The sequence below is a fragment of the Odocoileus virginianus genome, chromosome 2 (genome assembly GCF_023699985.2).
Source record: "Odocoileus virginianus isolate 20LAN1187 ecotype Illinois chromosome 2, Ovbor_1.2, whole genome shotgun sequence".
Classification (NCBI taxonomy): domain Eukaryota; kingdom Metazoa; phylum Chordata; class Mammalia; order Artiodactyla; family Cervidae; genus Odocoileus; species Odocoileus virginianus.
In genome coordinates, this window is record NC_069675.1 from 20,464,461 (window position 1) to 20,490,766 (window position 26,306).

Consider the following 26,306-nt stretch of genomic DNA (forward strand, 5'->3'; position numbering starts at 1 on the left):
CCATGGCACTCTGTTGGGAAAATAACCAGAAAAGAAACCCAAGTCTTCCAAGTTAAAAGAGAATGCAAGTCAACATTCCATTTTACTATATTTTCACCTTTGTAAATGTGACACCTAATTTTTAACTTAAGACCATCAGACAAAATAGTGTTAGTTTATTTCTGCACTCTTTATGCATTTTTTGTGGTAAAATTTAGTATAAATAAATAAGCTAACACAACAACTAGTTTGGGTCAGTGTGCAGTAGTCCACTCTTATCTGTCTGGCAATTAAATTCCAGCAGAACTAGCAAGTCACATCCAATCTGATGCGTATGCTATCCAAGTATCCAGTGTGAATTATTCTTTATCCACGATTAAACAAAAAAATAACTCTCCATGAAATCGGGCATATTCAGAGTGAAAAACTTTTCATTTTGGTAATGTTCTTGTGGATGGAAGTTTGAGACGACTTATATAGTATGCTTTATAGCCACAGGGAATTTTTTAGTTTATTATGAAAATGTCAAATATATACAAAAGCAAAATGTCCAGTGAACCCCACATACCATCATCCAGATGTTTTTTACTTCATCCAGATGTTTTTTTTACTGCTTACTTCATCTGGGAATTTAATTGCTCTTAAGCAGGAAGATCCTTGAGTTGAACAAAAGTTGTTTCCATGATTTTCTATGACTCTGCTAGGACAAAAAAGGGAGAGAAGAGAGAAAAAGATGTGCCTTGGGGCCTTGACACATGGTGGAGAGGGTCAGCGCTGAGCATCCTTGGCCTACCAGCCATCTCTACACAGTGCCTCTGGGCTCAGACGGGTACTTCCAGGATCCTCTTCACAGACGGTTATTTTCACTCTCCCACTTGGGGGACCAGGGCTCCTGGGGACTCCTTAATTTGACAATCCTGTGGCGCTTGATAGGTAACACACAGAGGCGCCTGGGAGGGCCGGAGAAGAGGGAGCAGACAGTTTGCATCTAACCGGTATCTGGTAGGCACTGTGTGGTTCCTGGCCTCGCGCTGCTCGGGGACAGGCGCGCACTAATACACCGTAAGCACACCTCTTTTGTATTGTCTCCCCTTTAAAGACATTTGATGCCCCCAGTGAAGAAAAGCCAACAGCAGCAAAGCTTGATGGAGAGCATGCAGCCCGGGAAGCCCAGTGACTGGGAGATGGAGGGCAGAAAGCACGAGAGGCCCGAAAGCCTCCTGGCGCCTGCGCAGTTCTGTGCCGCTGAGCAGGACGTGAAGGCGCTCGCCGGGCCCCTGCAGGCCATCCCGGAGATGGACTTCGAGCCGTCTCCGGCGGAGCAGCTGGGCAACGTGGAGCGCTCCCTGCGCGCCCCGGCCGAGCTCCTGCCCGACGCCCGCAGCTACGTGCCCGCGGCCTACGAGGAGTTTGAGTATGGCGGCGAAATCTTCGCGCTGCCCGCGCCCTACGACGAGGAGCCCTTCCAGGCTCCGGCCCTCTTCGAGAACTGCTCGCCCGCCTCTTCCGAGTCCAGCCTGGACATCTGCTTCCTGCGGCCCGTCAGCTTCGCCATGGAGGCCGAGCGGCCCGAGCACCCGCTGCAGCCGCTGCCCAAGAGCGCCACGTCACCGGCGGGCAGCAGCGGCGCCTACAAGCTGGAGGCGGCAGCGCAGGCGCACAAGGCCAAGCCGCTGAGCCGCTCGCTCAAGGAGTTCCCGCGCGCGCCGCCGCCCGAGGGCGTGGCCCCGCGCCTCTACAGCACGCGCAGCAGCAGCGGCGGCCGCGCGCCGCTCAAGGCCGAGCGCGCCGCGCAGGCGCACGGCCCAGCCGCCTCCGCTCGCGGCGCGCCCCGGACCTTCTTTCCCCAACAGAGGTCCCAAAGCGAAAAGCAGACCTATTTGGAAGTAAGGAGGGTAAAGTAAAACCAACCCCAAACCCACAGCGCTGGCAACCCCGGGCCTAGATCTCCAGGGGTGCAGCCTGGGCTCACCTAGCGTGGAGGGGAACGCAGGATGGCCAGGCGGGGGCAGCAGAAGACGCTGAGAGCCCGTGTTACTTACAGGCTTGTCCGTCAGTGGTCCTCGGAGGAAAGTGTTAGCTCTCATTCTTCAGGGCCAGGACGCAGGAGCATGCCATACCTGTGTATGTGTATGATGACAAAAAGACTAGGAATCCTTAGACCTGCTTAAAACACCCCCCGCCCACCACCACCAAGTTAAAAGAGTTACAGGTGTTCTCTGCTTTCCTGCTTAAGCTGTGGCACCTCCCAGATGCAGTTCATATGCAAAACACTTCACAGAAGTCCCAGGGGCTGTGTCTTCTTTGCCTATTAAACGCACCCCTTATTGTTCAAAATATCGAGCCCTGTGTGCTAGCCTACTGTACTTCCTGACCTGCACCCTTGTTTATAGCTAGGGAGGAGGCAAGTTGCCCTTTCCCCCTGAGGATTCCTGAAAAGTTCATTTCCACTTGCTTTCCTTTTGCCTGGAAAAGGGTGTCATGGTACTTTGCAGACTCCAGTTGGACGAAGACAGCACCAAACTGTCCAGAAAGCATTGACTCACAAACACCTTCTTTGGCCTCTATATGGATGTTTGGTATTTTGATGTTTGATCTTGACATCTGCAAACCTTGGGACATTTAAAGAAGTGTTTAAATACATATTCGTGAAAGGACTAATAGTTCCTGAATAAACAGTGTCTTCGCTAGTGATTGGAACGAAGGCAATTTCTGATTAGGTAGAGAGTAGCAGAGTGGCTCTGAGCTGCGCCCCTGTTTAACATTTTAGAAGCAGGGTTAGGATTTACAGGGCAGCACAAGGTGATTGAAACACCTTGAAAATGACAGTCCAGGACTGCCCTTCACTAAGTGTCTCTTACATCCAGCACTAGGGATCCTCTGCCTCCAGGAGAAATGATTTTCCAACAGGAGTGAGGGCCCTGCATTCCACCTGTTCCTATTTCTAAAGGAGTGGGAAGAGGTTGAAGATCACTGATTCCATTCATTTTTCAGCAAATCCTGACTGCCTGCCTCACCCCAGGCTCTGTGCTAAGCGTTGAGGGTTCAGAAATAAACGACATCCAGTCTCTGCCTTCCAAGGCCACTGGCTTAGCCCTGAAGGAGACACATAAACAGAATTATAATAAACCATGGGAGCACATCAGTGGGTCTCTATTTCAACCCTCAGAGAAGTTTCAGATAGTTTGAATGTCTGTATTCAATTTTAAAAGCTGCTTAGCTATTGGCTAAGTGAAGACTGGTGTAGGAAAATATAAAGAAGAAAGCTCAGGGGCCTTAAAAAAAGAAAAAGGCAGGAGTGAGTCTTCTTTTGAATACTTCCCCAGCTGGGAGTGGTGGATATTAAGCCAGAGGAACATGAAGAACCTTGGAGTTTCTAGCCCATCTGGACTCCAGAAATCAAAGTCTGTGTCTGGCTCCTGAAAGGCAGAAATACCTTAGTGTGCCCAGCTAAGGTTGCTGAGGGGCCCTGCCTGGGATTCTCAGATTTCCTTCTGCCTCTAATTTTCAACTCTGAACTTTATACTGTTTTACTAGGTAAAATTTCTTAGATAAATCAAAGTTAGGCATGTGTCAAAGTTTAAAAATTTAGGGACTTGTCTGGCAGTTCAGTGGTTGAGACTCCGTGCTTCCAATGCAGGGGAGGGGTGGTGGTGGCATGAATTTGATGAGTTTGATCCATGGTCAGGAAACTAGGATCTCACATGTTGCACAGCATGGCCAAAAAAAAAAAAAAAAAAAAGTGGATGAGACAATGAAAGAGATATATATATATTTTTAAAGTTTATTAACAAAGGAAGTAGAAAATACTAGTGCCAACTCAAAGTGACTTTGAATGGGCAGAGATATACATCCAAAATCTTTTAACTCCTATAGTATAAGCTCCAAAGAATGCTTTTATTTCATATGCTCATACAAATCTCTTTTTGTTGATGTGTGAAAAATTGGGAGCTCACCAAATGGTTTCGCCAGGCTAAAACCAGAGTGAGATGGGGTTTTAGTTGCAAAAGATGAGCCCTTCAAAAGCCACATCTGTGAAGATATCAGCACTTTCCTGATGAGGTGTGCAAAGCTCCTAGGGTTCCATCTCCTCAGATATACTGTGTATTTACCATCCTTGCCCTCAGAGCCAGCCAAACCCTAGTCCTTAGTGTTCTGTCTCTAAGAGTCAAGAAAGAAGACAATATGCTTTAGTGGCAAGAGCACCTGACTGGGAGTCAGGAGACCTGTGTTCTAATCCTGACTCTGCTACCAAATAGCTGTGTGCTTCTGGACAATTCATTTGGCTTTTCTGCCTCCAGTTTTCTCATCTGTGAAATAAGACAATCCATATCTTACCTACCTCACAGAGTTGTTGTGAGGATAAGGCCAAATAAGATAAAGTTTGTGAATATGCTTTGTAAAGTGTGAAATGCTACACAAATGCAAGATTTTACCAAGATCATGATTCTACAGAAAGATTTTCCTTCAACTGTTAGTAGATTTAGTTCATAAAAAGTCCCTAAAAAGCCCACTTCTCAAGATATGGTCCTGGCACGAGTAGTAAATGCTTTACCTGTGAGCTTGTTATAGATGCAGAATTTGGGCTCCACCCGTGACCAACTGAATCAAAATCTGCGTATTAGCAAGATTCCCAGGTGATTCATGTAAACATTAAGTGCAGGTGGGCAAGAATATATCCTAAACTGCTGGTTTTTCTCATCTGTGTGCAAAAAGATTAGCTAGGCCTAACTTCAGAGATTCTGATTCAGATAGTCTGGTTTAGGGCTCAGGAGCCTACGTTTAAACGAAAGCCCCAGTTGATCCTATAGCCCCAGGACCACACTTTCAAAAATGCTACACTCAGCCATCAAAATGTTGATCTCTATTATTTAGTTATGAATCTTAGTAGAATCCCAACAAATCCCTAGATCTAGTGTCTTAATTAGCCCAGGTTTGCTTTAGTTGGAATAGTTGCCTGTCATTAGTCTTTTGGGGTGGGAGAGGAAAGTGAGAGGTTAAAAAAAATTGTCCCATAGTCAGGATCAACGTTAACTTTGGAAAAGAGTAAAAATACACCCCTCTTTTGTATTTCCAGGAGATGCATTTAGAAGATGCCACCAGATTCTGTCCAAAGGAAGAAAGAGAAAGCGAACAAACATCTTTCAGCGATCAAAACCCCAGGCAAGACCAGAAAGGGGGCTTTCGCAGCTCCTTCCGCAAGCTCTTTAAAAAGAAGTGAGTAGCCCTTGACAAGACAGCACTGTAACTCATTTCCCTGTGGGCTAAGTCCTGAGGTTTTAACAGTGACAAGTAGCCTGGTCTTACACAGCGGCTGCAAGCTCAGTGCCTGTACCCAGTAGCCACAGTTCCTGCCAGGTGAAGATATTTCTCACTGTGACCTCCTAGAGTAAAAGCAACTCGGCTCTGTCCTCTGCCGCCTCTGTCTTTTAGCCCCGCCTCCTTGTTCCCAGAGTCCCGTGTCCTGGGAGGAGTGGGCAGAGGAGGTCTCCTGGGAAATCCCCATGGGCGCGAGGAGTGGGGTCCCCTATCGGGGTTGGGTGTAATGGGTGGGAGGTTTTCTCAGGCATCGCAGCTCTTCCGCCTGTAGGGGCCTGTAGTTATCCTGGTTGCTAGTGCATATCTGGGGCACATCTGCCTGTGTTTTCCCTAGCACAAATGATTGGATGAATTTGGCTTGGGTCCTACTTAAAAAATCACTTTAATGGAGTTTCCGTACTCCATAGGAGGCAAAAGCAAGGCATTTCTTTCCTGTGGTCCTTCTAAGAGTCTCAGCCCTTGCTGTGTGATATCACCCACTTGTCATTTTGGTCAGCACTTACAAGCACTGTCTCACAGAGTGGGAGGCATTGGCCAAATGCCAGCATGAAACTAAGATGAAAGCACTGAATGTTAGCGTTTGGCAGTGGAGGGGTCTCCAAGCCAGCCATCACCCCGCTGGGAGACTACTGTCTCTTTCTCCACCCGTCCTCAGGCCTGTTGTCTCCCCCTTAGAGAGAGTTGTTGCCTGGTGCTTAGCTTCCCTTGTTAGAGGAGGTTCTCACAGTGAGCCTTAAACAGCAAGTGTTCCTATTTTAGTGGATGGAAAAGTTAAAGGCACTGTTGCTGACTTCCTAGAGTTTGGAGTTCCTGTGTGAGAAAACACAGGGAAATCACTTTCTCCCAATTTAGATAGTGGTCTTGATGGAAGAATTGGGGGCAGGCTTGGACTGAGGATTTTTGTGGTTGGTTTGTTTAATTCTCTACTAGAGGGAAGGTAGTACGGAGATTACTAGGTCTCTCTGATCACTGGTCCCACCTTTTGTTACTGGAAGAAGAGGGAAGGGGGACCAGCAATCCTGCAGAGAGAGCCCTATTCCTATTCTAGCCCTTTCAGTTTTGGTAGAGTAGCCCAGGCATGCGTGACTGCTGGGGCCCCTTGATTTAGGGGTAATGAGCTGAGAATTGAATCTCTTTCTAGGACCATAGATTTAGATCTTTTCTGACCTAGCACCTCCTGACAATTATGACAGTGGAGAGACTGGAGACAGATAGTTCTCCAGCCTGACTTTGGAATGCAGGTTTCTGAATCCTGCTAAGAACTCCAGACTCCTAAGACCACTGCTTGAACCTTTTATTTTTACTTATTTTTAAACCACAGTATTTCCCATGAAAACAGTCACTTTTTGCCATTTACAATGACTGCCTGCTGCCTGTTGGCAAGCACTGAGTATGGATCTGTCACTGGTTTCTTTGCACTTTCCCGTTTTTTCAGCGAGATGTAAGAAAACACTCTGCCTGTTCCCTGAGGCCAAGGGAGTGAACTTGCCTGCCCTGTATCCAAGGGACACAACCAGGAGCAGTGGATAAGAGAGGAACTTACTTAAAACGCAGCTGCCTAGAACTGGGGCTGGCTGCCCCACGAGGCCGTGGATTCTCCTAAGGAGGATTTGGGTGACCCTGGTCAGGGAGGCTGTGAAAGGGAACCCACACCGGGTGGGAGATCACTGCCACCTGAGTGCTTTCTAGCTCGAGATTTGCTTTATCTGTATTTTAATTTTGTTGTAGATCAGTCTGGGAGATCACATCTTTTTAATGCTTGAAACAAGAAATCGGTGTGGCCTGGGACCCATCATTTTAATGACCACGTAGAAGGCCAGATTTTATCTTTCTATAGCCTCCCACAGCCGTTGGTTCAGTGCCAAGGACTTGCTGTGGACTCTTCAAATTTTCATGTTGGATAATTACTTTCAGCCCTCTGGCAGATTTTTGGGATCCTTTCTGGAGGGTCAAACGGATGCCCCGAGTCCCTACTTTTATCATAGACAGGTCCCTCCTGCCTCAGTCCAGTTGCTGCCACCACTTCTGGCGCTGCCTTTGTATTTAAAGTCTGAAGTGTTATACGGATGGAAGTAAAGGCGGAGCCATGTGGTTGTTGCTCCCTCTGGTCGGTTTTCTGGCTTTTTGCATCTTATGTAGGACTGTGAGCACGGCTGTGTGATACTTGCTTGTCGCCTTGCATCCGGGGTGCTGTGGTGGGCACCCTGGAGGCTTGGCTCGGGGTAAAGAAGCAGCTTGAGTAGCTTCTCCTGAGTATTTTCATCCAGGAACCTTGCAAAGTTTGTTCCATTTTGCTAAAGTAGAGACAAAGGGCAGGGAGGTCCCGGCAGAGTGCAGAAAGGTCAGCGGCTCTCAACTCAGATGAGAACACTCGACTCTTCTCATGAATGAAGCGTTCTTTGCCATCCACAGGTACTGTGTGAGACGCTTGTCTAGGAGTCGTGAGTGACTTGGTTGGTCCCAGCTGTTACGTAGGAACTCGCAGACTGAAGCCAGGCATACGGACAGACACAGGGAGGAAGCAGATAGGAGAAACCCATCCTCCTGCCCTGTGTCTTGAGGTCAGGCTGGCAGCAAGCCCTGTGACTTCAAAACATGCTTCATCCTGGGTTCTGAAGTCAGGGGTCCAAAACGGATCAGCGCCAGAACGGCGGCCTGTGTCACAGCCGGGGCTCACTGCCTGCCTCCCCACAGCCCTCTGGAGGCGCGTTCCTGTCTACACTGACACACTTTTTGTATCCATAGGGGCTTGTTTGGCTGGTGGCCCCACACACCCAGAATGCTGCTTCGGGATGAAGTTAGGCATGGAGCCAGATGCAACAGAAAACCTGGGAAAGGGTTCTCTTCCCTCTGAGGCTGGGAGGGCCGAATGCTCATACCCACAAGGATTCAAAAGGGAGAGTCAAGTTGACATCATAAAAAAAAAAATCCTGAAAAATGCCCAAGATATCTGTGGGAGAGGATGATGCTCTGACCGTTTCTATCTCAGGCACATTCGTCCTGGGTAGATACCAGGTCACATGTCCTTGAGAGCTGCCCAGAATTGGTCAAAATAAAGACGACATATCTTAAAGTTGGAAAGCGTTAAGTGATTTTAAAAATTTTAAATGAGGATTCTTAGAAGCCAGGAACAGAACAGACCTCATGTGATAGGTTGATGCTGGACTGAATCCTTGTTCCCCTGCCTTTGAGCAGGATGGAAGGTAGACCATCCCATTGTACAAGCATTGACCTGGAAGCTTTCAAAAACTTAAATCTAGACTGTCCTGAAGTCTGAGACCGGTGCTACTTCATCCCTGTGTGTGAATCTTACACTTAGGCCAGTACGTGGTCTTGGCTGGGGCTGTGCGTGGGGGAAGAGGGTTCTGTAAGACACCGCAGGGGCAGGGATGTACATGCTGGTTTTATCCTCAACTCTCGTGGGAGTGGAAGACAAAGAATATGGCGTCCAAATGATTAATTCTACTTCCTCACCCGTTTCTTCCTCTTTAGCACTTTGTAATTTACATGCCTCAGAGGGTCTCTTTCCCAGTCAGCAGCCTCCCTGTACCAATCCCATGGAAATCTCTTCTTTCTTTAATCACACACTGCAGAGAGAGCACTTCCACAGAGTCCCATATGATTGAGTGTCAGTGAGTCCGCTTTTATGATGTCTTGCCTTTGCCATCTGCCCAGCTTCGACTGTGGAGCAGACCATGTCATAGAAAGCATGGCTACTAAAGAATCCATTGATCACTGTACCCTCACGTTCTTCTCTACCTCCTTAGAGCCCGCCTCAACTTCTTCCTCCATTCTTAGCCACTTTGGGATTCTCTCTCATTTCCCATTTTAATTCCCTATATAAGTTGAAAATAGAAGGAGCTGGTTGAAGAGAAAACATTTTCTTAAACTTGATTATAGATGTTACTCAGTAGGTCATTTGAGATCATCCCTAAGTTAAGGGTCTTCGGTGTTCTAGGTTCTGTCAGCAGAAGCTTAAGCTGCAAATGTAAGAGTGACCCAGCTACAAGGTTTAGTGCCTAGAACATAGTAACCCCTTTACAAATCAGCATTAAATGAGTGCGCGTTTGTCACCCTGTTGATCGTCAGGACCAACTGACGTGGCCGACAGGATGGGTGCTCCCCTGCCCCCTTTCTTCTCCGTCTGCGTGTTCCTGAAGCTTTCAAGGCAGACAGTCTTTCCAGTCAGAAAAGCAACCCTTCTTAGTTCAGAGACTCCGGCACCGCTGATTCCAGCCCTCCTCTTTTCCCCAGCTCCAAATAAACTTTATGGCTGAATATAGCAAATTGATATGTGCATGACCTACCCAATTTGTGATTTTTTTGGTCTCTGTCAGTTGAGTGGAAGGAAAATTGGCGACAGGTGTGTTCCCCTCCCATCAGACATTTAGATGGCTGTGTCAGAATGTCCTGGCAGCCGTCCTAATCTTGCCCAGCAAGCGTTTGCCTGCCTGGCCCTTCTGTGTGTTTCTCTGCAGTCAGTCAGAATGGCCCCAGCGACTCAAAAGCCATTTCTGTTTTATAGAGAAAGGGGATAAAAGCAAATCCACTAGCTTTTCACCTAGATTCCACAGGTTATTTTTCAGTAATTCAGGCATGCATTACTCTAGAACCTGACAACCACACATTCACAAGGGTCCAGGAGTTGAGGTGTTCATATACCATGTAAGCATTAGAAAGAAATCAGCTAAAGATATCTTTAAAAGGGTGAAAATTAGCTTCTAGTCATGGCTACAAATAGAATACTACTTAAAAATGATTAGCAAGTTACCATTTAGTTAATTGTTAGTTAATGTCAAGAAATGCAGAGCCATTCACACACCTGCAGACAGAAAGGTGGTTGGTGAGAAGAGCAGTTAAAAAAGAAAAATACTAAGCTGAGTTTGTGGACTTTGGAAACTAGACAGGGCGATTTTGGCATTTGTTTCAGAAATGGGAACTCAACTGGTGAAGATTTCTGTGGTCCTTGGGGCTGGTGGTGACATCAGAGCTTTCCCATTTCCAGGTAAACATGAAACAGTTGCATGTTGGAAACATCAAAGTATGACATGGTGGGTTTTGGAGAGATCAGATGTAGCTAAGAGGGGAAATGGGAGGCAAACATTTTAAGTTTTGATGAATGTTTTCTGATGAGAAACTATCATGTGGGGAAACAATTTAGAAGAAACAGCAGCCAGATTCAAATCTTGCTTCCTACTTCCTGTCCCCTCGCCCCCCAATGCTTTAGGCATTCTTAGTCTTCTGGTTAACAGAAGATATGGGGAAAGAATGACATGGTCAAAAATCTGTCTTCCTAACAGTTGGGGCACAAGTGCACCAACCCGGGATGCGTTGAACTGGAGGTAGCGGGGAGTTCTGAGAGAAAGCCTGGAGCTTTAGGGTGAGGCCTGAGGAGGTGGTTTCAGGGGAGAATTGCAGGCGGCTTCTGAAAAGGAAAGAGACTTTCACCCCAGCCAGCCATCATCTTACTTAATGAACACCCAGATGTACTGGGGTTGAGGAGAGAAAGTTCTTCCTCTATGGACTGGAATATAGTGAAAAAGGGCTCCATACTGACCAGATGGAGGAAGTGTGGTAGACAGCTAAGGCCTTCATCTGTGAAACCAAATAACAGTCAGAGTTAAAAAAAAAAAATCCAATCAGTCATCAGGTTTCTAGACATCAGAATTTTAGTCTTTGTGTGGATCCAGATTCTTTCCTTAAATAAGGTAAAGGAATGTTTGCATTCTGCCCAATGATTTCAGTAAATGATAGAGTCATAATTAACTTATAGCAACAGTGAGGACATTCATAGTGTTATCTACGATAGTGAAAGAATGTATCCTTCTTTTGTGGATAGTGGAAGCATGCCTGACTCTGCCTCGGCATATGGAGAACTTGCTCAGTTGTGTAGGAGTTTTGGACAAAGAACTTCATGTCTGATGTCACTGTCATACACCTTGCATGAGGTCTTTTGATATTGCTTCTTAGTCGCTGGGCTAGTTTTTACCCATTCTAGCTCAGAGCTGAAGCTAGCCAAAGGGCCCCAGCCTAGCTTATTAGAGGTTATTTCCAGAAAGCCTCCTCCCTCTAGGGACTTCTGACATGAACAAACTGGAGAAGGTGCAGAGCTGGAATGGATTACCCAACTGGCTTAACCAAGAGAAAGGAAGAATACACTCTCGACTGGGGACTCAATTGGACTGTTTTGAGTTGTTGCTCTTGATTGGGCTTGGTCTCCTATGTGGTGGTTGAGATAATAGAATTTCCTTAATCTTATTACTGTACTAATTTCTGCATTCTACCAAATGTAGCATATATGTGTGGTTGGCTTCAATAAATTTTTCATTTAAAAATGAAAACAAGCAAAAGCAAGAGTTTGTAATGTAATGCCCAGATTAAGTAAAGGCCCTTGATAGCCTTGGTTGAGAGCAATGAATTCTATCCCTTAAAATCTAAGGGCCTTCTTAATTTGTGTAGTAGTTCCTTGATTGAATTGAAAATAGGATTTGTTGAATTTTCTAATCCTTTCTCCCCCATTGACAATGCTATTACACGATTTCTTACACTGTCATACACAATTGTCACAAGTGTCCCCATAAAGCACTAGAAAGGTAAACTCTTTACGTGCACTGCAGCTCTTAATTACACATGTCCTGAGTCATGAAATTCAAGGGAAGTTAAAATTATTCCAGATCTAGGAGGCAACTGTTTTACAAATGCAAAACAATTTGGTTAGATAAAATATTTGAAAACAATTAAAACCAAATCAACCTGTACTTTATCTGTGTGCTGAGATTTTAGGTCCAGTGGATCAGAATACAGGGAAAAAACTAATGAGAATCCCTCAATGGATCCTTCACCCACCAAACAAGATTTCTTCAGAAACCGACTTGCTCTTGCAAATGAGCTTGACCAAGGAACAGCTGTGTAAAACATACTTAAAGTTGTATTGTCAAGTGGTAAGATGAGGATAAAAAGCTTGTATATATCTGTGTAGGAATATATATATATATATATTGATGTATAAATCCCTGAGGAAAACTAATATAAATACTTACATATGAAACTAAATCAACATACAAGACATTGAAGAGATGAAGATTAGTCTGTGGTTGAGAGCTGGCTCTTTGAACAACACTTGGGACAAGGGAAATGAAGACTTTTCACAGCATTACAAAAACACAATAAATTTGGAGGAAAATAAATGCTTGTAAGAAAACTTCTACTTTGAAGTCATTCCCCCAGTATAATATTGAGCATGTTCATATTTAACATGGATGTGAAGTTTATGCTTCAGAGGTATTTAGCTTATTCATTTCGTCTTAGACTAGTATACACCATGCTAGGGGCCAGTTCTGTCATGGCATATATCTTCAAAAAACCCCAAGGCAACACCTAACATCCCTTAAGGCACAGCATCAGTTAACACAATTGTATTACGTGTTGCAAATACGAGTTGTGGAAAATTTGTGCTTAAACCATGACACAGAAGGTTCACAGCTTAAAGACATGTTGATATGCAAATAGGAAAAGACCTTAAGAGTAGTATTCCTCTTGTTTTATGGTTATGAAAACCAGTGCAGGGAATAATAATTCCTCTAGAAACCGGGTGTTCAAAAAAACATTTTCCCTCATGTGGGTTGTGGGTTTTGCTGTGGATGGGAAAAAGTCCAGAGTCTATGTTTTATTAAATACTCAGGATTCAAAGATCTACCAGTGATCCCGAGTGTCACTCATACTCATGACCACGTGGACTGAGAAGAAAGCATTGATTTAGCCTCATTGTCTTAAAAGACGTTCTTCAGTCTGTAAAGGTAGCAACAACGTCTATACTTTACTGGCTCACACACAGTGGTTGCTATAAACACCAAGTCAGAATGAAAGCTTAGGGCTAGCATTACCTTATTCTGTTTTCCAGAAGTAAGTTGAAAAGAAAGTTCTTACAGTACAGGCAGAAGAATTATTGCAATGAGGCTTGCCTGGCTATGGGGACATAAAATGTGCTCTATTTCCACACAGATATGGCCCAGATGGTCCTTGACATGCCTAGACTTCGGAATCATAATAGAAAACAATTAGATTTAAACAATCTGTCTCTATTTCTAGGCAGTTCTCTGTAATTTGGGGCATAGGTTCCTACTATTCATCGAGAATCTTGGTACTGCAGCTGACTTCTCCAGAGGGCTGTTCCTCTAGTGATGTACTGTTTGATAAAGTAGGGGAAGTTTCACTTGTAAGTCTTACAAGTTTTCTTCTCCTTGTCTGATGACTAATCAGGAACTCATCTATTAGCATCTTGAATAAAAGGAGTCTGGAACAGTCACAGGATAACTGCCAGCTTTTTGGAGTTTCTGATATTTAATTTGAAGCCAAGCTTTTCATTTTTCTGAAATTAATGAACTCCTTTGAAATTAGATGTCTATTATCAGGCCACAGATGTTTTTGGGGGTCAGTGCTTAAAAGCATAGTGTGAAATCGACTGGACACGAAAAGTGAAACAGCAGACATAAGCTCGTAAATAAAATATTAAAAACAAAATTTCTTTCCCCTTCATATTGTTTATTATAGAAATGATCAATTAGTGGGAAGGTTTCAGAAATATCACACACCTCCCAAATTTTCATTTTGATAACATCCTTTGAAAAATCTTAATGCTACATTTGTAGCACAACTCCACTTAGTTGTATTTTAGGAACGTAACCTATAAAAACTAATCATAATGTTGCTGCTCTCTGGGTCTCAATCACCTGATATCTGGATTTTTTCCTGGTAGCTTTCCTCCTGCTCCCATCAATCTCACAGGTCTCTGACATCTCATTCCGAAATATTGCCTGTGTGAAACTCTTTGACTGTCTTATTTGTCTACAGTCAAATTCCAAACTCCTTGACTTGACATTCAGTCTCTCTCCCTCCAGTACAGCTCCGGTTTTTTTCTCTGGCTCCTCTCTCCCTGTTTGCTGTCAGGGTGACCTACTGTACCTCAGCTAAGCTGGGCTCTAATTATTTCCTGGCAAGCCATGCACCTTGCTCAGTTTCACTCCTGCTTCATGTCTTTACTCTGGCCTCCTTCTCTGCTAATCTTTAAGACCCAAATCTAAGCCTCATCTTTCTGTGGCCTCTTGTGGTGCAACTTGTCTATCTTTCGATGGGTATGTCTTGTCTTCCCAACAAGAATGTAAGACGCTGCACGGGCAGGAACTATACCAGAGCTTTTGAAATTCTTTCCACCTCTGGAATAGTAGGTGCTCAGTAAATGGCTGATATCAACATTAATGGGGGTGCTCTAAAAGAGACCACAGAAATTAATTTCTACTCATAATTTGTCAAAGAGTTTCAGGGTTGTCACTTTAATTTCCTGTCTTTTTAAAAAGAAAAATATCAATCACAAAGGAAATAAAATACAGTTGTCATCAGAAGCAGGTAAAGGCACCACTACCGCTTTCACAGTATCTGCATTAGAAAACATCTCTCCATTAAAGAAACAGTTTGCTGCTCTTCCAGGCTGTACTGGCTGATTTCATCATCTTTATAGGTAGCACTGTAAACTGAGGAAGGAGACATGATCTTTAATAATATTGATTAATGCTATTTAACTGATGTCACCCTAGGGATGAGGTCAGGGTGGGGAAGACTTGGGAACTGCTAAAATTTGTTGCCTCCAGTCCTCTGGAGAAGCATGGTTTACAAAGGAGACCACTGACAGCTTCTGCAAGTGTTTGGGTGGATTAGCAGAAAGAAGCACTCCACCAAAAATGAAGTGGGTATTTCTGCCCAGGCTGGGAGTGGCTACTAGTTCCTTCTGCATTCTTGTGAGGTCTGTATAGAACCCCAGGCAAGGATTGTCCTGCTTTTCTGATTCCAGAACTGGAACCTCATAGAACCAGGAGTTTATGGACTAACTTTCTGGGGTTCCATGTGGTGGGTTATTTCATCATAGTTTAAACTTCTTGAAATTACTGTCTCTTGCTTGCTCAAGGAAAACCCTTTGAAAAGTGTTTCTATAGCACCTCCTGTCATAATCACTCACCTCCTTCACATCTGTACGAATATATTATCTTCCCTATGAGGGCACTTAGAAAATTGAAGATTCCTGGATAACATTTCAGTTCCACTCTATTGTAATTAATCAGAGTGGGGCCCTTGAGTCTGCATTTTAAATGCACTCAGGTGATTCTTTGGCCCACTGAAATTTGAGAGCCACTACTTCAATTCAATAAATTGATTGAGTCAGTATATAAACCACAAAACTCAGTTTCTAAACACAGATTGACTTTTAGGACAGAATAAAGGATTATACTTACCTTGAGTTACAGAAAACTGATAGTTCATGAAAACCCAAATGAATCTTTTTGAATTATTTAATTTACCATCTGTCCTCTACTATCATTTGATTAAAAATATATACATGATCAGTGTTCTTTCTAAGAAACTGGTAAAATTGTATATTCTGAATAATCTATTGCATGCACTTAGAAACATGATAAAATGAATGTCTTACATTAAGTGGTATAGTAAAATTAAGTCTAGTTTTCAGACTAGATTTTCTCTTGAAATATCACCATACTAAACTTCCTTCCTGAGGCTAAAACAGGGATGCTCTGGGAACACTGGGGAGTCTCATACCCTGAGAGCTAATTTGATTTAACGATGTACATTCCCCACTCATCCTAGGAGCATCTTAATATCTGTGCAGAGGCCAGTGAGTCTCGCATGGTAGAGAGGGGTTGAGGGAAAAAAGGGTGAGACAGTTTTTGAAAAAGGAAATAGATTAAAAGAAGGTTGAGAAAACTGATGGGAGAGACACTTCTATATTTTAAGGGAAAAGTTTAGAAATTGATGTGTGACACTAAATTTTAGACACATAAGAACGAAAGAATGTGCTGTAAGCACTGCTGAAAGTACTTTTTTGGGAAATTATCAGACATTTGAAATAGTATTTTTGTACTTAAGCCAAACAACTTGCTTCCCAAAATTTATTGTTGCTTTCAAAGAGCTTAGTGCATAATCTTTAATAAGTTATCAAATGTGTTAAATATCCTTTTAGAGATATTTTTATTCCTTCTTCTTGTTTCATTCCTTTCAGAGATAGTAGCATTCAGTGCTCCTAATCCTTAGCAGGAAGACTGGATGTGTGTGTTTCTTCCTCACGTATATAAACCTGTTCATCTGAAGGTTGTGCTATCTACTGTAAAGGGCTGGTGTGGGTCCCATCTGCGTTTCTAAGTGGTCTGTTTCCACTTAGCGCTAGAGCCCATTTCCTCTTCTCATTATCATATTTTCCTTTACCACTGGGGCAAACCCTTTAGCATACAAACACGCTTTTATTTCTCTCATTTTACAAAAGAAACTTGATTGCTCTAACTCTGTCTCAGTTCTCAGGCTTCCTTTGATGTAAAACCTGAAAGAGGAAACCCTTCCTTTCCTCCCATTCCATAGCACTCCCCTGACTGCTTCTGTCAAGGGCGCTGGTGAATTTCACCCTTGCTAAACGAATTCTGTCATTTTATTCCCCATGTCAAATAGCACTGGACATGCTGATCACTCCCTTCTTCAGAAATTCCTTCCGTACCGGGCCTCAAGGACACAACGGGCTCCCCATTCTCACCTCCGTTCCTTCCTGGTCTGTGTGGTGGTTCCTCCTCTCTCCTCTTTCATGTTACGATGCCCGAGGGCTCTCTGCTTAAATTTCTTCTTTTTCCAGTCTGTGCTCTCTTCTTTGGTGATCTTATCTGGTTTGTTGCCTTTACTATATAATGTTTATGAGAGTGACTCCCAATTTTATATCTCCAACCGTGAACTCTCTCTGACTCCAGACTCACATTTCCACCTGTCTCCTGGGCACTTCTCAGATTCTTCTGTATTTATTGAAGCCCAAGCCTGTTTCAGCTGAATCTTCCCCACTTCAGTTATTGATAACTTTGTCCTTCCAATTGCTCAGGCCCCAAATCTGGAAGTCTTCCTTGACAATTCTGTCTCTTAAACCCAACATCAAGTCTGTCAGCAATTTAGCTGTCGTCAGCAATGTATCAGGACTCCGATCTCTCCTCACTGCTTCCTCTGCCATCACCCTGGCCAATCTGCTGTCTCCTGGGCTAGCTGCCCTATTCCCCCTCATAACCTCGAATTACTCTCAACACTGCACCCAGAATGACAGCCAGGGTGTTGTTAATATGTACATCTGATCACATCGAACCCTCTAAGGGCTCTGTTTCTCTCAAACAGAAACGAAAGCCATTACGAAGGGTCCGGACCCCCTTAAGCCTCTGACAGCATCTCCTGTTCACTCATATTCATCTTCTCCAGACACAAGTAGCCTTGCCATTCCTCAGATATATTAAGCATGCTTCTGTCTCCACACTTTTGAATTGGCTGCTCCTTGTGATTTGGCGTTATTCTTTCCCTAGGTACTTGCATGTCTCATTTCTGCACCTCCTTCAAGGCTTTACTCAGTGTCCCCTCCTGCACGAGGCTGACTCTCCCCACACCGGTCAAGTTTCACTTCCCCTGCCTCTGCTTGTCATCTTGTCTGGCCTTTGTTCATAGCAGTTACAACATTTTTACACATATCTGTTCTTACGTTCTGTTCTTGTCTACGTTTCCTCACTAGATTATTAGTCCCATGATGATACGGATTTTTGTCTGTTTTGTTCATTGCTATATTCCTAGCATCAAAACTGTACCAGATACAATAAATATTTGTTTAATGTTGAATAGTCAGATGGGCCCTTATCAAATGTTTATAACTAAGGTCACTCAAAACCAATTTAAGTGACAGAGAACATCAAAGAAGCTGTATGGTGTGTAATTAAATTATGGGAACTTCAGGATGAAATCAGACTCTTAACAGATATCTAAAAACAGGCAAACTCTGAAGATATATCCCCCATGACTTTAGTTACTATTAAACATTCTGTGAAAGGCACTGGGTTTTAGACCTCTTACCTTTAAAGCTCACAGTAGTCCCAGGTAGGTCTACTAACCTTATGTACTGAGAAACAGAGACTCAGATTATTTATATATCTTCTCCAAAGTCACACATCTAATGGGTCATGGAACCAGAATATGAACACAGAAATCTGACTCCAAAGCACGTGCCTGTTGTACTCCACCAACAGTGATTTTTTTCCTTTTCTAGATGAGTCATGATGGTAGAGAAACTAGCTTCTAAAAATGGACTGTAGCTTTCTTTCTTGTCTCCAATGACAGTCAAAAGTCCTAAAATAGTAGAATGGCTATAAGGCAAAGTCCTCCTTGCCATCTGCATCTATCTGCAAAAATGGTCTCTGCTGAACCCTAGAGGCTCAAGTGCCCTTGAATCCGTGATGAGCTAGTGACTAAGTAAAAAGGCAAAATACCTGGTTAAAATTCAAAAGAAGTGGTGTTTCAAAAGCAAATCTGAAATCAGGTCTGACTAATCAATATTAATGTTATCTTCCTATAGCTATTAAATTGATTACCTAGAATATACCCAATAATACATATTTGGATTTCACAGTGGACTACAAATGGAATTTGTACAAATTAATGATTTTGGGTCTTTAAACCAGGGGTTAAAAACAAACAAAAAAACCCCAGTGAATTTTGACTGTTCTGGAAAGCAGTCCTCCAAATACCAGGAATTAGTTGCTTCAATTTTAAATGAGGGCATTAGCTCTCTCAGGCTCAAGAGTTTTCGCATTCTGCAGCTCACCGTGAATGGCCTCACATTTGCATAATCCTTTACAGTGTGCGGCTGTAAGCTGTGTCTTTTCCTGCCAAGCCTACGAAGAATTGCCGAATGTCAGTCTGCCATGTTCCAGCAGGTCTCAGCAAAACCTGCCTTTCGAGGAACTGTGGTATCTTAAAACTTCTTTCAGGGAATACAGATGCCTCAGCCCTCCCCCTGTAACTTATCCAAGTAGTACCCAAGGTCACTAAAGCACTAATTTTCATCCTGGTGTCCTCCCACTCACTCTATGCATAGCGTGTGCAACAGGAGGGAGTATTCAACTTCTTTTATAATACTGTGATACAGAGAAAAACACCTCAGAGCCAGAGCATGATTAAGAGCAAACCATTTCTATAGAGTATGAGCTAAAATGAGAGTCACTGATGACATTAAAATGTTGCTCTCTAAAATAAACACATGCAAAAATAATACACGTGTGGGCTATGTAAGGCATTTTTCTTTATTATTTTTCGGTTTATCTTAGTAATGCCAGAAAAATAACAGCCATTATTTTCACTTTAAATGCAAACCAAATACTGCCGCACACAAGAGTACAAAGATCACCTATGAACATGGTTAGGTACAAAGGCCGTATTAGATGTGTAGACCGCACTTTGTTTTTACATCAGAGTAAGACTGACAGAGCAATTTTTTGGACAATTATTTTAGCAAATAACCGTGCTACTAAACAAAGGCAAATACACACATATATACACAAACATGTTTCAACTAAAGTTATTCATGTCACTTTGACAAACGAAGGCTTCTTCTCTGGTGGGTTTCACCAGATATTTGCACCCCAGAGTCCCCTGCCCTGATCCCGCCCCCAAATGCTGACTTGATCTGAAGAAAAAAACTAGAGATGTTCTTAATTAAAGGCACATTTGGCAGCTACTGAAAAGTGGCATGCATCTGGCACAGGTGCGCTCTCCCTAAAGCCACACATGTGACTTCCATCTGCTATGCATCTTGTTTCTTTGAGTGGTAGTCCAATGTGATCCACCTTTAGCTAACTTGCTCTGTAATTCTGCAGCAATTGGCTACTTAATGCACTATTTTCATTAAAGGCAAAAGGGAAATTTGCTCACAGTTGACAGAAAATGCACTTTACGGTGTCAAAAATGGAAAATAAGGCATGAAATTTACAAAACAAGTTACAAGTGCTTTTGTTGTTCAGATTTATCATATAGACTTCATGCTTTTCTTTAACTAGAGCTCAAAAGATTTCATTGGCTCATGTATAAAGGATTATGAAATGATTTTAAAAGTAATGAGATGCTTCAAAAGAAAAATATTGAATAAATAAACTAAGTCACCACTTTCCCTTATAAATAATTTTACTGCATAATTCTTTCAGCCAAACTGGTATTAACCCTGTGATGCTTATTTTACTGGTAAAGATTAATGTGCAACTCCATAGGACCTACACTTGTACAACAGTCATACAATATAGGTTAAAAGATAAGTGAACCTACCTATAGCAGCAGAAAACCAAGAAATAAATGGTTTATTTTTTCTTTCTGAATCTGGAGGGGAAAAAAATAGGTTTTCCTTAATATGTATAACACTAATAAATTGGAATTATCCCCCCTATTTGCATTCTCTGTTTTGCTGAGCCACTTAAAACTCTCAATTTAAGCTGTCATTAAAAGACAAACGATGAGGTACATGATTAAAGGGAGCTAAATTTGAGAATTAAGACAAGATAGTGATCACAGATAGCAACTAACTTTTGATTTAATTTTTAATGTAGGGAAAAACACATTAAGGAATTTGGAACCACAATGTAGCCTCCAACTGAAAAAGTACGGTTCACTACACTGTTCTGTTAATTGTAGTATAATTAGGGTGGCATGCTCTTCCCTAAATTTAGATTTACTAAACCATTCTTGAGTTGTTAGAGCGTAGTAGCCTACTGAACACATAATCTGATATCCAACAACGTTTAATTAAACTTTTGACGTTTATACATTTCCTGATAATTTGTAGTCTTAAAATACATTTGGAGATGCAGAAAGAGTAAATAACCTTTCAATAAATTTAGAAACATATACTTTATTTGTTCCTGTTTTTAAAAGTACTTAGATGTGAAAAGCCTCCCTTTCTATTATATTGGTTATTGGCCCATGTAGGTAAATTCAGCCCTGAAATATTTTCATTTTGTTGATCCAAAGATAATGAAACAAGAGCATTTCCATTTCTAAAAGAAATGTTCCATGTTTTGGAATGTGGTTTAGGAAAGTCATGCTGCACTGACTGTCTTGTAATGTCCTGAATTCAAAAGCAGAATTTTGTGGTGATGCATTTATCTTCTCAGCCACTTCTTGTCCCTGGATTAAGTAGATTTCAGTTACTACAAAGAGTAAATCTGCCAGTGAGTTAATGCTTCACATGTGAAGAAGGCAAGGATACAGTTTTCTCACCACTGTTTAAGGGCATCCAGTTGAAATTTTTCTAATCAGTTACCACTGCAGAAAATATTTTGACCCCACTTTTACACTTCAGAGTACAAGTATCCTCTATCCACAATGCATATACAGCTGATGCACAGTGAAGCGGTCGCCTAGAACCACCAGGGTAAAAGAATACTTCCCTTTGGAAGAAGTATGATTAGAACTTCAAATCTGAGTTTTTCTTCTTTATGCAATCAGGCAGGTTGAAAAGAGGTCATTACCTTATTAGAAGGCTAACACACTGGCCAGAGGGATACTGAATGGGCTCCAATGTGACTTTTCTCAGGTTCTCATTTGGAGTTAGGGTTGGGGTAATTAAAGAGAAGTGTGCATAAGACACATAAAGGGAAATCCTAGGGATGATGAGGCTGGTCTAATAAAAAGTCATGGAAATTCTGGAATGTGTATTATGATTAATTGTAGCAGCACTAGTAAGTAGGCTTAGATAAATACTTGTTGAATGAATGGTCTTATGGACGCTTTGCAAACAAGAGTGGATTTGAAATAAATTTTGGGGGAGACTTTTGAAAGGAGACATTTCATAAAAGTGGCTACCCTGATAGGAATGGTACAAATATTAAAAACAAAAGATTCAACTCTAACAAATAAATAAGAAAGGATATGACAGGATGGATTGCTTAATGATGATGCAACCAACATTCTGGTCTTAAAGGACTATATTGTACTACTGTGATGTACATTTAATGCTCTAATAAATATCACAGAAAATTATTAAAGTACTAGGTTTCCACCATGATGCAGCACTTCTAAAAATGCCTCTAATGGCATGGTTAACAGAACTGCTGAAATGTTACTTCATTATTCAGAGGACACATGCAGATACAGATGAACTGATGACTCTCTAAGGATGGAATACTGCACACTTCACAGATATTATAGTGGAGATTAATAACATTTTTTCTCTTCAACAAGTTGCATGCATATCAGTCACAGTATTTGTTAGACTCAGAAGGTCAGTACATAGGTTTAATGAATAATCCATATTATGATATTAATGATGTAGGTAGATGTTCTATTACGAATAGTTCTGATAGAGCAAAGACCTCAGGCAAGGTAGAATGTTTAATATAAACTTTAACAAACTGTAATACATGTTACCTAGGAAATTTAAAACCTTACAAAGCTCTGCTTAAAAGATACCCATCCTATTCTAACCAAATATTTTCCTACATGCCAAACTGCAACTTTAGATCATTCTTTTAAGAGGAATACATACATCCAGAACTAGAAACCAAGGCGTACCACAATACGTGCTTTTATGCTTAGTGTGTGTGTGTGTGTGTGTGTGTGTGTGTGTGTGTATGTATGTGTGTGTTTCAACTGAAAGAAATAAGAATCAACCATTTTCTCCATATAATAATTTAATATATGCCAGCCAAACAAAGTATTTGTATCTTTATTCAATTAAATTAAAACAGACCTGCCAGGTATATTATATAACATTCACTATATACACATGATTTAGGCAATGCAAGGTAATTCTAGATATGCTGATCACTCAACTATTAGTCAAACATGACTGGTGTCAGCGACGCCCAACAAGCGCTCCTTTCCCACCGGGTGACTGCATCTCCACAGTACGGTTAGAGGGACATCTACAAGCCATGACATGGATTACCAGTAAACTTCTGTGGGAAAAGGGGGGAAATGACAGTCTAGCATAAAGATTAACAGTCTCCTAAATGTAAATCATATGCTTGACAGTTACATTTTTAGAAGAGTTCTTCTGTCATTGTTACAAAACTTCTCATTTGAAGGCAACACCACCACATTCTGTTTGTGTAGGGAGGGTGGGTAGGGCGATGCTCTTAAAATTGGCATAATTATTCTTAAAAAAAAAAAAAAAAGTACCTCTTTGGTGAAGCCTCGGTACCCACTCACTTCACTGTGATAATCTGTAAACAGGACCGCAGGATGGTGCTGGCCTTGACTCCAACAAGGGCGGGTACCACGGCCTTTCCTCACAGTCCTCTGAATGAGTTTTAAGGAAATATTCTAAAGTAGGACGAGTAAAAGCAAAGGAAAACAAAGGAGGATTTGAAGATCCCTGTTTAAGATTTCTTTTTAAAAAGTGCATAAGATTTTGAATTACAAAAACTGTCACCATGTGGGCCTGCTGGACACTAGACTGTTTTCCATCCCTTTAATGATAAGATCACTTCACAAAAAGAGGACTCCTGCCTACTGGCTGGCAAAAGTTTCCTTTACTTGATTTTCAGGTGAAATCAGTTGTCCACTTCCTCTAGATCAATCTTTCCATATTCACTTTATAATTATGTCCGTGTTAAAATTCATTGTCTTATGACTGCATCTTGAAGTAGAGTCGTTAGTGTTTGGAGTTCTCATTTTAACTCCTCAGTGCTGGCACGTTCAGTGCATCCATCGCCAGCAATGGATCTGGGGCTAGGAAAACGTACATCCTGGTCCAGAGGAACTCAGGAAGAATGGGCATTCTCCAACAGTGGTGGTCCATCTCTGTGCATGGACGGGTGGGTGTGCTCCCTTTTGTAAGTTTTTGGAGGGAGTTTAGGGATATGCTGAGAAGTGCTTTGTCGTGGAGGAACAGGCGGCCCAGCAATGGAATGGAGGTCCACGTCTTGTGTCAATGGCGGTGACGGCAGATGCCTTCTTGTTCCGTGAGGAGAAGGTGTTTGAGGAGGAGGTGGGGTAAAGGGGGAGGGGCTGTTTGGGAAGAAGGCATTACTATGGTCACTTTTTTTGCCCAAAGGGGGAGGTTGGAGATGTAGTGGTGAGCTTGAGAAAACATCAGGTGTCCTCACGGGTTCTCGTGGAGGTAATAAGGGAGGGCTTTCAGGAGGGTCTGATATAGAGGTCCGGTCTGATATTGAATACCGTGGTGAATAGGCTTTTGATGTGGGTTGCCTGGGAGGAATTGCTGGGGGGCTGTCCAAATGCTTAGACATCATCTAACATAAATGGAAAAAAAAGACATTTATTAACAACATATGTAGCACCATGAATATGCTAAGAATTAAGCTGGGTTTTCAAATATGTTATTGGAAGAACTCTAGGTGGGGATCAGGGAGCTTTGCCATATGCTTTAAATTGAAAGTTATGGCAGTTCATTCATTAAAAAAAGTATTTTTCCTTCAATGTTAAGTTTTTATTTTTCTCAAAATTTTGTTGTTTGCTGCTGCTTACCTCTCATTCAATCTAATATAAGATCATTTCAACTTAGCACGTTACCTATCAATTTTACAATGTTAAATTTACTGTAATAGCATCTCATGGTATTCTGCAAAGAGTTTTGCCTTGCCCAGGTGCTCTGCTCTCTGGACACCTTGAGACCACTGAATCATGTTAACAGTTGGCAAAGAAAGAAATTTAAACAGGTAGGGGAAAAAAATAGCTATTATGAGCTGTTAAGGTCTCTTCTAACCTGGAATTTTCATGAAAATCCCACTTAAAAGCCTGTCAGATTCACCTGTTACAGGCTTAGATATGTAACATTTAGCACTGAGATAAAATTTCATTTAAAACATGCCTTCATATAAAGCTTCAGATCTCTTTCCTTATGTCTATGTTTTTAAAGAACAGATTGAGACTACATTACTCTTAAATTATAGGTTAAACTTGTGTTTTGGGGGTTTTTTTTGACAGTACCCATATTTAGATTTACAAGTATTTTGAAAACCTACCAGAAAACTGTTTTCAGAAGAAAGGAAATAAAGATTACTGCATGGTAAATCCATACTTAATTCTGGTTTACACTCTACTAAGCCCCAATACCCTGAGTATTAACCTCATTCAGTTAGAACTCAATGAGAGATGAGCACTTGATTATAATGGAACTGCAATGATTCCAGTCTCCAGATAACCAGATATTCTACTTTACCTTAGATGGTGAAGATTCCGCTGGGGCAGACTCTGGCCGTCTTCGTGGAGGAACAGGAGGGGGGACAGGCACTTCATCAGTGCTCTTGGTTAAACTTATAGATGATACTGAAGCAGATCCTGTAGATGATACAATTTTGAAAAGTTCACAGGAATTTTATTTCATCAATCCTGCTTATATTTATTAAAAGAAATGTACAGAAGTATCAAAAGCAGTTCAATAAAGCAACAACCAACAGTACTTCCTTTATTAAAGCAAACTGCTATAAAAGCATGCAGAAATTTCTTAGCAGAGTTTTCAGAAAAAAAGCTGCCTAAATTATTCTGTTGTTATACTTCTTGAACAAAATAACATTTCTATTGTTAATCTATTACTGGAATTTTCTGGGAGAGAGCAAACTATTAAAAACTTTTGGAATGGTAACTTTTGTTAACCTTTTATGATGGGCTCATTTCCCGTGGCCCCCCCCCCGACTGTATTAGTACAGAATTTCCTTGCCTTCACTGGATAGTCTTTGGGAATACTTTCTGGTCTTAACCACTCTCTCCAATGTCTCTCCCTGCCGTCCTTTTAAAGGACATCAGGGAGAGACTCTATTGTCCCGGGGCGGGATCTCTTCAGTTTGCTTAGGTATCAGCTCTTCTTGGTGGGGAAGCAAAGTCAGGTTCATCACACTCTAATCCAGAATTTTTCATTGTGATGAACACATTTTAAATGACTGAGGCTGTGTGGATAATAAAAACAGAAATTACACTAGAACCTAATGAACCTGATTTAGGAGTAAATTGATGAATTGGCACTAAAAAAGGTAAGTAAAAGCCTCTAATTGTAACCTATCTTATAAACATTTATGATAAGGGCTTAATATAGGCATACAAATAACTACACTTTGAAAAACATTAATGTAAGTTAACCTGTACATCAGCACAATGAAAAAGATGTGAAAAAACACTTAAATGATCATTCAAAATTGTATTTGGCAGGTTTT

The 26,306-nt window shown here is 41.9% G+C and overlaps 2 protein-coding genes across 14 annotated transcripts in view; one reads left to right on the forward strand and one right to left on the reverse strand.

Moving 5' to 3' along the window:
• The window catches only part of ARHGEF33 (Rho guanine nucleotide exchange factor 33), a 115,631-nt gene that overhangs the window by 62,393 nt on the left and 26,932 nt on the right, over nucleotides 1–26,306 (forward strand). For 2 of the 13 annotated variants that reach the window (XM_070477017.1, XM_070477055.1), the window contains 3 exons: nucleotides 1,079–1,874; nucleotides 5,057–5,196; nucleotides 10,229–11,365. In XM_070477017.1, the coding sequence (XP_070333118.1) occupies nucleotides 1,079–1,874; nucleotides 5,057–5,196; nucleotides 10,229–10,280 (988 nt within the window). In that variant the 3' untranslated portion in view covers nucleotides 10,281–11,365. The other 11 variants (XM_070477020.1, XM_070477037.1, XM_070477028.1 and 8 more) reach the window with 11 other exon arrangements.
• The window catches only part of SOS1 (SOS Ras/Rac guanine nucleotide exchange factor 1), a 127,609-nt gene continuing 120,730 nt past the window's right edge, over nucleotides 19,428–26,306 (reverse strand). Inside the window, 2 exon segments of the mRNA XM_070477008.1 lie at nucleotides 19,428–24,389; nucleotides 25,319–25,437. Of these exon segments, the coding sequence (XP_070333109.1) occupies nucleotides 23,898–24,389; nucleotides 25,319–25,437 (611 nt within the window). The 3' untranslated portion in view covers nucleotides 19,428–23,897.